The 11654-nt window shown below is 53.6% G+C and overlaps 1 protein-coding gene across 1 annotated transcript in view; it reads right to left on the minus strand.

Moving 5' to 3' along the window:
* Positions 1–2257: 2257 nt before the first annotated feature.
* Positions 2258–11654, minus strand: part of FBLIM1 (filamin binding LIM protein 1) — a 40392-nt gene continuing 30995 nt past the window's right edge. Inside the window, exons 6-8 of the mRNA XM_013005310.2 lie at positions 9559–9737; positions 8706–8823; positions 2258–3803 (exon numbers count right to left, since the gene is read on the minus strand). Of these exons, the coding sequence (XP_012860764.1) occupies positions 3690–3803; positions 8706–8823; positions 9559–9737 (411 nt within the window). The 3' untranslated portion in view covers positions 2258–3689. The remainder of the gene's footprint in view (positions 3804–8705; positions 8824–9558; positions 9738–11654) is intronic.

Below are 11654 nucleotides of genomic sequence, written 5' to 3' on the forward strand. Positions count from 1 at the left end.
GGCCCGTGATGTTCTGAAATAAAATGAAAATAGAAAAAATTGTTGTGAAGAAAATAGCGCTTAGGGGAGATTGAGGCAATACCGTACACACAATCCCCTCATTAACCCTTTAACTACTGAAGATGAGTATACATGTGGCCTAGTGCCTTTCCTGGGGGCCTGTGGATGTATAAACACACTGACTCAGTTCTGGCGACATTTGGAAACCATATGTCTGCCACTCTCAGTGTCACGTCATGTAAACAGATCCCAATAGTGGAAAGGTTAAAAAGAGCACTCTGGGTTGTGCTGTTATGAATCATACCTAGTGGCAGCGCTAGTAACACTTTTAGAAGGAAGCCATTACGATTGTGCATCACATTTGTCAGCTGTCCAGTATTATGTGTTTTTTTTTTTATCAGTTACTTTGTTATATTTTCCGGTCACAACCTAAGAGTTAAGTGAAAACTAGGAGGAAATGTGATGTGGCCCGCGGGAATCTTGCCTGTTGCAGCAGATGGCCCGTGTTGTAACTGAGTTTGATGCCCTGCTCTAGATTAGCAGTGGTGCTTAAGCGGCTCCGTTTGCGGGGAGCTCTGGGGGATGGATAGACCTAGGGCTGACGTCCGCACAGAAGTGCCCCCTAGCGGACAGTTTGTAGATGTACAGCCCAGAGGGCAAAGGCATCTCCGCCGAAGGTCATCCAGATGGCACCTCTTCTAACCTAACCAGCGGGCCATACGCTGGGGGGGTCCCAAGGCAGTAAACACAAGCTTACATTTCCATGATAGGAAACACCTTTCTTTGATTAAGAGGAAAATCCTCCCTCGACTACAGGGAGCCGGCCTGGCCTCTGCAGCCAGGCCATGTGACCCGCTGACTAGCAATCACTCCAGGGCTCATACACATGGGACCAGGTTGCTCTGCGAAGGAGGCCAGCCCAGCATCCATCCGCAGGTACACGGGTACACCAACGGTATCCAACACACCGAGCCGGCCGGTGGTGAAAGGCCAAGCACTGTACGTGCTAGCTTACGTGAAACAGAGAAGTAGCAGTTATTCAAAACCACCAGCTGCTCCGAGGCTTTCTGCTCCTGGGAAGAGCAGCAGTCTCAGACCCACAGGGGCAGCTGCGAGTCGGCACTGACAAGAGGGCAGTGAGGTTTCTTTTAAGTGAAGATATTAGTGGGCACCAAGGGTGGGGGGGGGTGCGGAAAGAGGGGAGTTTTCCCTTAAAGGACACGGAGTTTATGGTTAATGGTGATGAAATCATTAGGAAACAGACGGGTGGGGGTTTCCTAACAGATCCAGGGGAGCCAAGTCATTGCATCGCGCACATGGCGACGGTGGCGTTTGTGAGGGTTTTGTTGTGTACTGAACTCTAAGAAAAAATTCAAATGGTGGGTGTCTTTTACTTGGCTGAACCACTGCTGTAGCACTGCATTCTGGGTCAAAGGAGTAAGCTTCCCAATCACAGGATGACCCCTGCCTCCTCACAGCTTCCGTGAAGAGCAACGCCCTCCCTTCCCCCCAGTCCTACAATAAGCCCCTCCCCAAACCCATGTCCTGAGACACCCACCCCCAGGTCCCCCAGTGATGCAGCTTGCGTGTTGCGTCTACATGGCCAACAGGGCGTGCCGATGAAAGGAGAGCAGGCTCCAGAACGGTGTGATCAGCACAAGATGTGTGTGTGTGTGTGTGTGTTTTCCCCGAACCCGGTGTCTCTGCATTTGGTGTTTCTGGCCATCACAGCGACTCCGATCGGGGTGGAATTGTTCCCCTTTAATGGATGAGAAACTCAAGGTTCAGAGATTGCCAACACTACTGAGTGCCCGCCAGGTCTGGGACCTGAGCCTCTGAGCCCGAGTCCAGTGGGCCTCCTCGCCCGGAACCCCTCTCTGGAGGCCCGCCCAGCAAGCAAGCGCAGCTGTGTGTGTCGTGGGCGGGTGTGGATCCAGCAAAGGGATCCGGTGGTCACAGAGGACCCCTGCAGCAAAAGGGTAGCTCCAGGCAGAAGGCCCCACAGGGCACACCCTGCAGCCGACCCCACCGCTGGTGACAGAGTGCTGGGTCAGCACGTGTTGTGCACATCAGCACGTGTGGCTGGCCGCAGTCCTGACTGCTGAACATGAGGAGGAAGATGAGCTGCTCCGTCTGAGAGCAGAGCCCCACTCCTGGCAAGAACGCCCTAACCACGTGCCACAAGCTGCCAAAGGGCTCCCCCGCGTCCCCCCTCCCCCACCCCCCAGTATGTTTTTTCCCGTGTGACAGCTCAGGCAAACGTTAAAAGTCTTTATTTGACTGTGTAATAGGAAAAAAAAACGGGAATACACATCAACATGTGACTGGGTGGGCGTACTGCTGAGTAGGAGGCTAAAGTTAGAAGTGAGCTAAAAGTGAAGGGTGTTGAATTCAAGAAGAGATTAGAGCAGTCAAGGACAGGTGGCCCTTGGTTATGACAACCATTGGGTGAGATGTGAACGGCTAGTCTGGGACTCCTTGCTCTGAGTCTAGAGCAAGAAGCTGTGCTCTGGCCTGATGCCCCTCTGGCGGTGGGGGGTGGGGTCTATAAAGACTCCCTCCTGGATTGGAATCAGAGGGTCCTTGAAAACACCTGTGGATCCTCAGAGGCGCTTATCACTCAGGGGGACGCCTCCAGGGAGGAAAGCCATTCTGATTCATTTCTTCAGGCCCCACAGCCAAGTATAAGAAGTCTTCAACAACAGCAGTGTCTTTAAAAAGGAAGAATCTTGGCTCAGGCAGTGGTGGAAGGGCAGCCAGGGCTCGAGGGTCCCGCTAGGACTAGGGGTACAACTTGGAGGCTGAAAGGATGGCATGCTGGCATGGTGTGTGTCTGGGGAGAGTATGCATGACCCCTGCCAGGGTGCAGACAGGACACCTAAGCCTGCAGTGTCCCCAGCAGCCCTCAGGTCCTGTCTGAGTCCCTGTAGCACTCTGCAGGTAGCGAGCCGGCATTGGCATCAGCCTTCGGTGTGTGGACATCTCCCTTTCCTCCTGCCCTTGCTGGGCAGGCTCCCTCCTGGCCCCGGGCTACCCCTACTCCCACACAAGTCTCAGATGTGAGGGCGGGGCCATGCTGCCACAAATCCAAGGAATCCTGTGAGCCACAGGTTCAACTTCAAGTTTGTTTTTCCCCCAAGTGCTTTATATGGGACCTTGGGATTTTTGTCAAACAGCTCAGTCCTGCACCCCACAGTCAGTGGGGTCAGCTGCTGTGGAGTAACCTTCACCTCCCAGTGACCCCGCAGAGCCGTGCCGAGAAGAACTGGGCACCATCTGGATCTCGAGGTTGTGATCTTTCCGAATCAAGCTCGCCGGGATTGTCTTTCGAGGTGCCTCTGGGCAGGTGCAAACAGCCAACTTTTCAGCTTGCAGTCAAGCACTTCATCCCTTGGGGCCCCCCAAGGACCACTCAGCACCCCATACCAGACGGCTGCAGGGTTAGTGCTCTGGAAACGGGACCAGTATGTGTGATGCTCTGGCATGGCAAGTCCCATTGCCTGAGGGATGCTGGGAGGAGGCCTGTGCCGCCCCGCAGTGGGCAGCACAGCTGGCTGGCCCGTGGCAGCTCAGAACGAAAGGAAGCAAGAGCGAGGCAGGAAGGAAACAAATCAGGGAAGGGTCCCTGGGAGGGAGGGGGGCATGGCAGGGCGGCGAGTGGGCACGGCTGCCCACCCCCAGCGGTGCTCTCAGCAGCACCCCGCGGCACTCCGCTTTACGTGACATGGCTTGCAGAAGAGGCGGTTGTTCAAGGGGTAGCAGCCTTGGTCAGTGGGCTCGATGGACAGGAGGATCCTGCAGTCCTGTGGGAGACAAAGGCATGTGGATGCTGCCACTCGCGCCATGGCACTGCCGCCACAGTGCCGCCCAGCATCGGAACCTCTCTGAGGTCCCTGGATGGTGTGATGGTTTGCATTTGACATTAACCTGCAGGTGGCGTTTGAACTCACTCAGCAGTGTCACCGAGGAAAGGCTGGGTGATGGGGGTCTGTAAAGATTACAATGGAGGAGAGGCCACAGAGCACAGCTCTGCTCTGTAACACACGGGCCCACACAGTGGACCCGACTGGACAGCAGTGGGCTAGTGCGTCTCAAATAAATCCAGTGAACAAATATACCCCTTAAGGAAGAATGAGCGTCTCCTTTCTGCTCTACCTGCCTGCCTGCACAGCTGGCCAGGTCTTCACAGCACAGACAAACAGACAAGGGCTCTCACTGTGAGTGAGGTAGTTAGTTTACTGTGCCAACCTGGCTGATAAACACATGTGGGATTAATTGAAGAGCGGAGAGAGAAATGGCTCAGTGAGCCTCGCCTTTCTTGTCTCTCTTTGATCATCGGACCAGTGTGCAGCTGCCCTGCTTGTTCTGTGCCTCAATTTGCAAGCTACACTACCTGTGGGACACCTAACCGGTGGACTGTGTCGCTGTAAGTTGAGGTTCCTTCAAGACCTGCTTCGCCACACCATTGGAATGTACATCTCTTAAGCTGGGGACTGTCAGTCCCTGTCATCTGGCTGACTGTTGGTGACCTACCTGCCTTGCTGTTTGCTGCCTGTGGCCGGATAGCCTGAATTGCTCTACAGAGGACTACCCGGCGGCCCTCAAGACTTGAAGGACGGCCAGTGTCTCACAACTGTCTCACGGGAGTGAGTTGCACTGAGCCATTGGTACTGCTTTATAATTTAACTGTTTACTTCTTGTGTTATAGATCTATCTGTATAAATCTATATATAAATTATTAGCAATCTGGTTTTGTCTCTCTAGAGAACCCTAACACAGTGAGCAACACGGAAGGTCAAGCAACTGGATGAGAACCTGCCCAGGGCAGACCTGAGGACCCTCCCGGTCACGGGAGTCCTCTAGTGAAAGGCAGAGACCATGAAGAGTTGGGGCTGGAAAGACAGTGAAACCCACCCAGGCCCTGTGAGGAGGCAAGCTCCACCGAGCAGGAGCACTGGCTACTGGAGACCCCGGCCCAGACGGCAGCTGGCACTGCACAAACACCCCGCAAGTATCTGCACGTGAACCCTTGAACTCAGCCAGTCTCTTCACTTCACAGGTGGGGAAACGGGGTCCAGAGAAGGGCGGGGCCTGCTGCAGGCCACGCAGCTGCTTCCCGGCTCTGGGCCAAGGGAGTTTTCCATGGCGCTGAGGCCCACACAGCTCCAAGCCCAGCACAAACAAGAACACTACCAGTTTTTCAGGTCGCCACTTTGTTCTGGGCCGGGCCCATGCCAGAGAGTGGGCAGGGAGGGAGCCACGCATGTCCAGAGACCCGCCAGTGTAGGGCACGGCTGGGGCCCTCATTCTCGTTGCCACTGAGTTGATGCCAACTCACAGTGACCCTTTAGGGCAGGGTAGACCTACCTCTGTGAGTTTCCGAGACTGTAACAGTTTATGTGAGTAGAAGACCCCGGAACAGGCTTTCTCCGAAGGAGTGGTTGGTGGTTTCGAACTACTGATCTTGCTGCAACCACAAGGCCACCAGATTCCATGAAAGCTGCATTCATGTCTCAAGCCACTGGCGGGGTGGGGGGGGGGCGCGTGATTCCCAAAGAGATAACTTTGGGGTCACTGGTGGCCGCTTCCCCCCTAAATGTGCAGCTTCCAGCTGGGTAGGGCGCCCTCGTGTGCCTCTTCCCTGCAACTTCACCTGGAGGCTCTGGGTGGCCACCGGATTATTAGGATGGCGTGAGACAGTGACTGCAACAGTGGACACACACGTGGGCCAGGCTGTGAGGGTGGAGCAGGCCTGGGCAGTGTTCTGTTCTGTTGTACACGGGGAACCGACTGGATGGCACCCAACAACAGCCTCTGCTCACACTACCCATAATAATCCATGCGACATCGTGTGAGCATCAAACACCAAACCTGCTGTTCCAAGGGGGCCTCTCCGACGTCACAGTCAAGGTGGAGAAAACACCTCAACTGCAGCCGAGTCTGCAAAGGCGGGGGGCGGAACGGGGAGAGGAGAAGATGGCAGAAAACTGGAGCGACCCAGCTGAAATGCCTACGACTGGAAGCACTGTTCAGAGCCTCGGTTTGCACCCTTCAACGGAGACAATCGTCTCATCCCCAAGACTCCCGTGAGCATCAAATAGGCAACGTCCATCCGAGGAGGCCTTTTACCCATTAAGACTCTCCCCCCTTGTATAAAAAGGAGGACCGCCCTTCCAGCAGTAGGAATCAGGAAGATGGCCCCCCAAGAAGGGCAGGATCGGTAAGACAGTGTGGACAGTTTCCGGAAACCTCTTTCACTTCCTGGAGGAACAGCACCCCAATCCACACCGGCCCACTGCAGTTCAAGAACCTTCCCCCGGGCTCCCCAAACTGGTCCCAGCACCACGGCTCCCGCGAGGAGGGAGCTGAGCAGGGCCACAGCGCACCCATGGCCCGGGCTTCAAGAAATGGGCCCGCGGGCCCTCAAGGAGAGTGGGAAATGTGCCATGGAGGAGTTGGGAACACCAGATGTGTGGATCGACAGCAGGCTCAAGGCTGTCTGGGCCAAAGGAACCGGATATGTCCCGGATTGCATCCACATACGGTTAAAATGAAATCCGGATGAAGACCCCACAAACCAGCTCAATAACACGGGTTCCCTCTGTCTGTCACTGCAACTCCAGTCAATGTGGATGCAAATTGACAGTCGGGTATCAAATAGTTATAAAAAATATATATATATATAAATATTTTTTAAAGTCTTCCCTTTGGGTATCAAATAGTTATTATATATATAATATATATATTTAAATTTTTACATATATATATATATATATATATGTAAAATTTTAAAGGTCTTCCCTTTGGAAATGCAATTGCCAGGTTCAAATTCTGACTTGCTAGGTAGCTTTCTTAGTAGCCTTGGTCAAGTTCATTGGGAGGCTTTATTTGTTCACTTGCCAGGCTTCCCAAATGCTAATCACCCCTGCACCTTATTAGGGCTCTGGTGGGGATAATAGTACTTGGATTCTGTTACTGTTCTTTCAAGACACATTGCCAGCCAGACCTTGGACGATAACTAACCAAGAACACAGCACTGAAGCCCTTTGTCGACTTCGCTGCCAACCTTCCCTTGTCGCCCCGAGTGGACAGTTTCTGGGCCCTACGGATCTGAGTAAGTAAATGTTAAATATGCGTCACCGAGTGTTTAGAATGGTTCTGTTTGCTTGGAATTTCCCACTGGGGTGACACCCACAAAAGTTGCCACCTTTGTCTCCATGATCAGAGAAAGCAGAAACGTCAGTGATGTGTGTATATATTGAAACCTATCCAGCGGGACCAGCATCATAGTTCAGGGGACCCGGGACAAGATGAGATGTGGGGCCCTCTGATCAAATATGAGGAGTCGAAGGGCCTCTGGCATATCACAGCTGTTGAATCTATTCTGACTCACAGCAAGCCCATGTGTTTCAGAGTGCACTGCTTCACACGTTGTTCTTTCTTTTTTTTAATGATTGGCATATAAGTCTCATATCCTACAATAGTTTGACCATACTAAGAAGAGTTGTGCAATCGTTGCCACAATCAATGTCACACCCCTGGGCATTTCTTGCTGGAACGATGGCACCAGCTTGTAGGTAGCCTCCCCAGCTCCACCTCCTCCCTCCCTGCAGCCTGCAGCCAGCAGCCAGCCTAGACTCCTCTGCCCGCTGCCCTGGCCTCCACTGTTCTAGCGATGCCCAGAGACCCCTGACTTTTCAGGCTTGCTCCAACCACCTGGGCTTTTCACAGGCTCCCCACCGTCATCTTGCCTTCCGTTCCCCTATCAGGCAAACCCCTACTCCTCTTTCAAAACCCAAGTCAAACATCACTTCCTTTAGGAAAATGCCTTTGGTTCCTCTAGGATAGATGCCATCACTGTCTCTTTGCCCTCAAACATGCTTTTGTCCATGGCCACCTGAAAGGGCACCTGTGCTGAGCATCAGCTCAGCCCCCTTCCCCATCCAATGGTTTTAACAACTCCTCTACAGAGTCTCCAGGCAGCGAGCAGCACACTAGACCCTGGCCACAGGGATTGGCCTAAAATGGACATGTGACTTAAGCTGGGCCAATCAGAGCATTTCCTGGGATTGCATGCCTTCCTGAATGAGATAGTGTCTCCTTGAGGTTTCTAGGCTAGGAAGATGTAAGCCTGGGCCATCTGTGGCCAGGTGCCACCTGTCCCTTCTCGCAGTGAATGACAGCCTTTAGGAACACAGAGGGGCAGAACCAAGAGACTGGGTGAGATCCCTAACGCTGTCTGAGGCTCTGGCACCACCAGCCTTCCCATGAGCCAACAGATTGCCTTTCTTGTAAAAATGGGTTTGGGTTTGGTTTCTATCGTTAGCAAACAAGTTCTGATTAATAAACTAACTTACACACACACACACACACACACACACACACACACACACAGCGCCTCTTGCCATCAAGTCATTTCTTTCTGGGAGCCGACGGCCAGGCCTTTGTCCCGTGGCACTGCTGGCTAGCAGTGAATTGCTCACCTTTGGGTTAACAGCCGAGCATCGTCTGCGCCACTCCAGGACCTTTTCACAGACTGTTTGCAATTCTCTCCCTAGTTACTCATCTCTGCTAGTAACATGGGCACAGAGACCCCAGCCCATCCTGGGTACATGTCCCCAGTCCAGCGCCCAGCAGGGACCAGGGAGACTCAGTGGCTGAATACTGGGCATTGGAACAGCATGTCATGACCCCCCCTCACTCACCTCACACCTGTAGCAGTTTTCATGGAAATTTCTTCCCATGCACTCAATTTTGAAGGCATCCTTCCCATCTCGGGGGATGATGGGATTCTCACAGATGCTGCACACGGGGGCAAATTTCCTAGAGGGAAAGGGAAGGCAGGCTGGGGAGGCGCTGGTGCTGAGGACCTCGGACATGGGCTGTCAGAGCCGCAGCTGACTCCTGCTCCCCTGACAGCTGCTGCAGCCCGTTGCTAAGTGACAGCACCTGGTGCACCGACCACAACTTGGCGGAGGGGGAGTGCTGTGTAATTACACCGCGCTGCTTCCCAGGATATAATTAGCTCACAGCGGCCAGGCCGGAGCTGGGAACGGCTGACCGAGAAAGCCGAGAACTCTCCTGTGTTCGGTGGGCTGGGTTCGTTTCATGGGCCTCCTCCCGGACAACACTGCCTGCTGGCTTGCTTTCTCGGAGACCCAGCTGTCCCTCCCCTGGGGCAGGCCGGGAGCCACCCAAGGACTCACGGGTCGGAGTCTGCAGGACAGTCCCACGGCTATCTGTGTCCCTCGGCTGGCCTCGCAGCTCAGAGGGGAGGCGGGGTGGGGGTGAGAGCCAGGCGCAGCGGGAAGATGGACAGGGGTTTGAATAGCAGATCCAACACGAAGCAGTTGGGAGCGTGGGAAAGGGGAACTTGCATAGTAAGGACCAGGCACCAGGGTTTCGGGGATGAAACGGGCCTCTCATCTAGGAGAATGTGGTGCGTGTGTATGTGTGTAACTGGAAGATCCCATTCTGACCCAAGCCTGGGCTCTAGGGTTTGGGCCCTTTGTCCTGTGCCCCCCTGCCCTCCCGGTGGTGTGCGGGCCCCTCCCGTACCTGTAGAAGTCGTCCAGGCAGTACACCTCGTTCTGGCTGTCCAGGGCAAAGCTCTCATCCCCAATGCAGCGGGCGCAGGACACACACGTGAAGCAGCTGGGGTGGAAGGCCTGGCCCAGGGCCCTGATGATGTGCTCGCGCACCACCTCTGCACACCTGCCACACTTCTCCAGGGTGTCCTGGGGGCACAGGGGCACCGCCTTAGCGCTCAGGGGCCAGCAATAGGAGAGGGGCTCCTATGCACACTCAGCCTAGAAGGCTCCCATCACTTACAACCACCAGGCTTGGCATCGTGCCCTTGGCTTACCCAGAGGAAGCCTGCCTCAAAGCGCTTCTTGCATTCTTTGCTTACTGGCACGTGTCGCACCAGGACCCATCTGAGAAAGTTCTCTAAATGTCAGAGTTCGGACAAGGGATCTCCAGAGGGATTATGGGCAGTAAACTGGAAAAGGTGCCGATTTCATGTGGCTGCGGAAGCTCAAATTCCATGGCACACTTTGGTTCTCATTTCCGCCTGGCTGCTGCCACACTTTCAGGAACCGTGACGGGGCTTTTCATCCAGTAGTTTTGGGTGCTGTTTCTCTACAAACCAGTAATTTTCCTTCTGTTTGAATTCTTATTTTATATCTCTTACCACTGTATGGATTGTTATTTGGGGGGGGGGGGCGGCTATGCATTTGTATAAGTGGCCTTAAATCCCTTTAGGAAGGAGGAGAGAGGAAAAGAGACAGACAGACAGATATAATCCCAGGGCAGAACAAAGAATCTCCCACCTCCCCTCCCCTTGGTCCTCCCCTCTCTGGCTGCTCCCTTCCTCGTTACCTGCTTCACCTGCGCTCGTCTCCAGGTAAGGCTTCCGCTTTTTTCTCCCACCCCCCTGGGAGGGGCTCTTCTCTCTCTAGATCATTCCAGCTGTAAAACCGTCTCTGACCCTCCCTCCGGAAGCTTCCCCAGCCCCAAGCAGAGGGAGGAAGGTGGGGACATCTTCATGGTTATGTTGAAGGGGAGAAGGGCAGAGAGACAGGGCAGACCAAGGGCTGGCCTCTTCCCACAGTGCCTCCCTGGCTGTGGCTAAAGCCATCAAAAGGCTGGGATCAGACTGTTCCATCATCCTGGTAGTATGAACTCCAAATATTCCAGATCCCACAAATCAGTATTCCTCCAACTCCAGTGTGCTCCAGAAACACCGAGAAACTTGTCTAGACTACAGATGGCAGAGACCTGAGAGGTAAATCCACCCACCCACGGGCAATATGTCTTTTCCAGAGGGTTGAACTAGCCCATTCGATGGAGAAGCAGCAGCCTCTTTAATAAACGGTGCTGACAGAACTAGAAAAATAAGTCAGGGTGCATACCTGCCTGACACCATACACAAAAACGAATGAAGTCAAAGTGGATCAGACACCTAGACGCTACGATCAAAGTCCCTGGAAGGCAGCACAGGGACAAACCAGGGTTCTAACTTTCAGCACACCTGGACTAGAAGCCCGGCTCCAGGTGTGCTCACAACACAAGATGAACCAGAAGAAATGGAACCTCCTGGAAACGAAATACTTCTGTTCATCAGAGGACTTCACCAGGGGAGTCAAAAGGGAACCTAGGAGCTGGGAAAAACAATCTTTGGCAACACCGTATTTGACAAGGATCGATCTTGAAAGTACACAGAAATCTTTAGCCGCTCCACAATAAGAAGACAAGTTAACTAATTAGAAAATGGGCAAAGGACACGAACAGGACACTCCATCAGAGAGGAAATCCCCGCCACCCCGTTGAGCCAGCATTTGTCTGGGGAATCACCTTGAGGGAGCAGTGAATTATTCAATGAGGATCTTCTCCGATAGCCTTTGTTCAACAACTCAATGCCAAGTCCACCGACACTGACCCTACAGGGCAGGGTAGAACTGTCCTTGCGGGTGTCTGAGGTGGTGATTCTTTATGGGAGTAGAAAGCCCTCCCAAGGAGCAGCTGGTAGTATTGAACTACTGACCTTGCAGATCGCAGCAGAGCACATAACCACTATGCCACCAGGGCTCATTAGCCTTTGTTACTCCCACCAGTCAACCTTTGTTTTCCAATCTATTTAAGGGGGGGGGGGG

This window comes from Echinops telfairi, unplaced genomic scaffold, assembly GCF_000313985.2.
Source record: "Echinops telfairi isolate 266 unplaced genomic scaffold, ASM31398v2 ScPeMD7_7457;HRSCAF=8495, whole genome shotgun sequence".
Taxonomy (NCBI): Eukaryota; Metazoa; Chordata; class Mammalia; order Afrosoricida; family Tenrecidae; genus Echinops; species Echinops telfairi.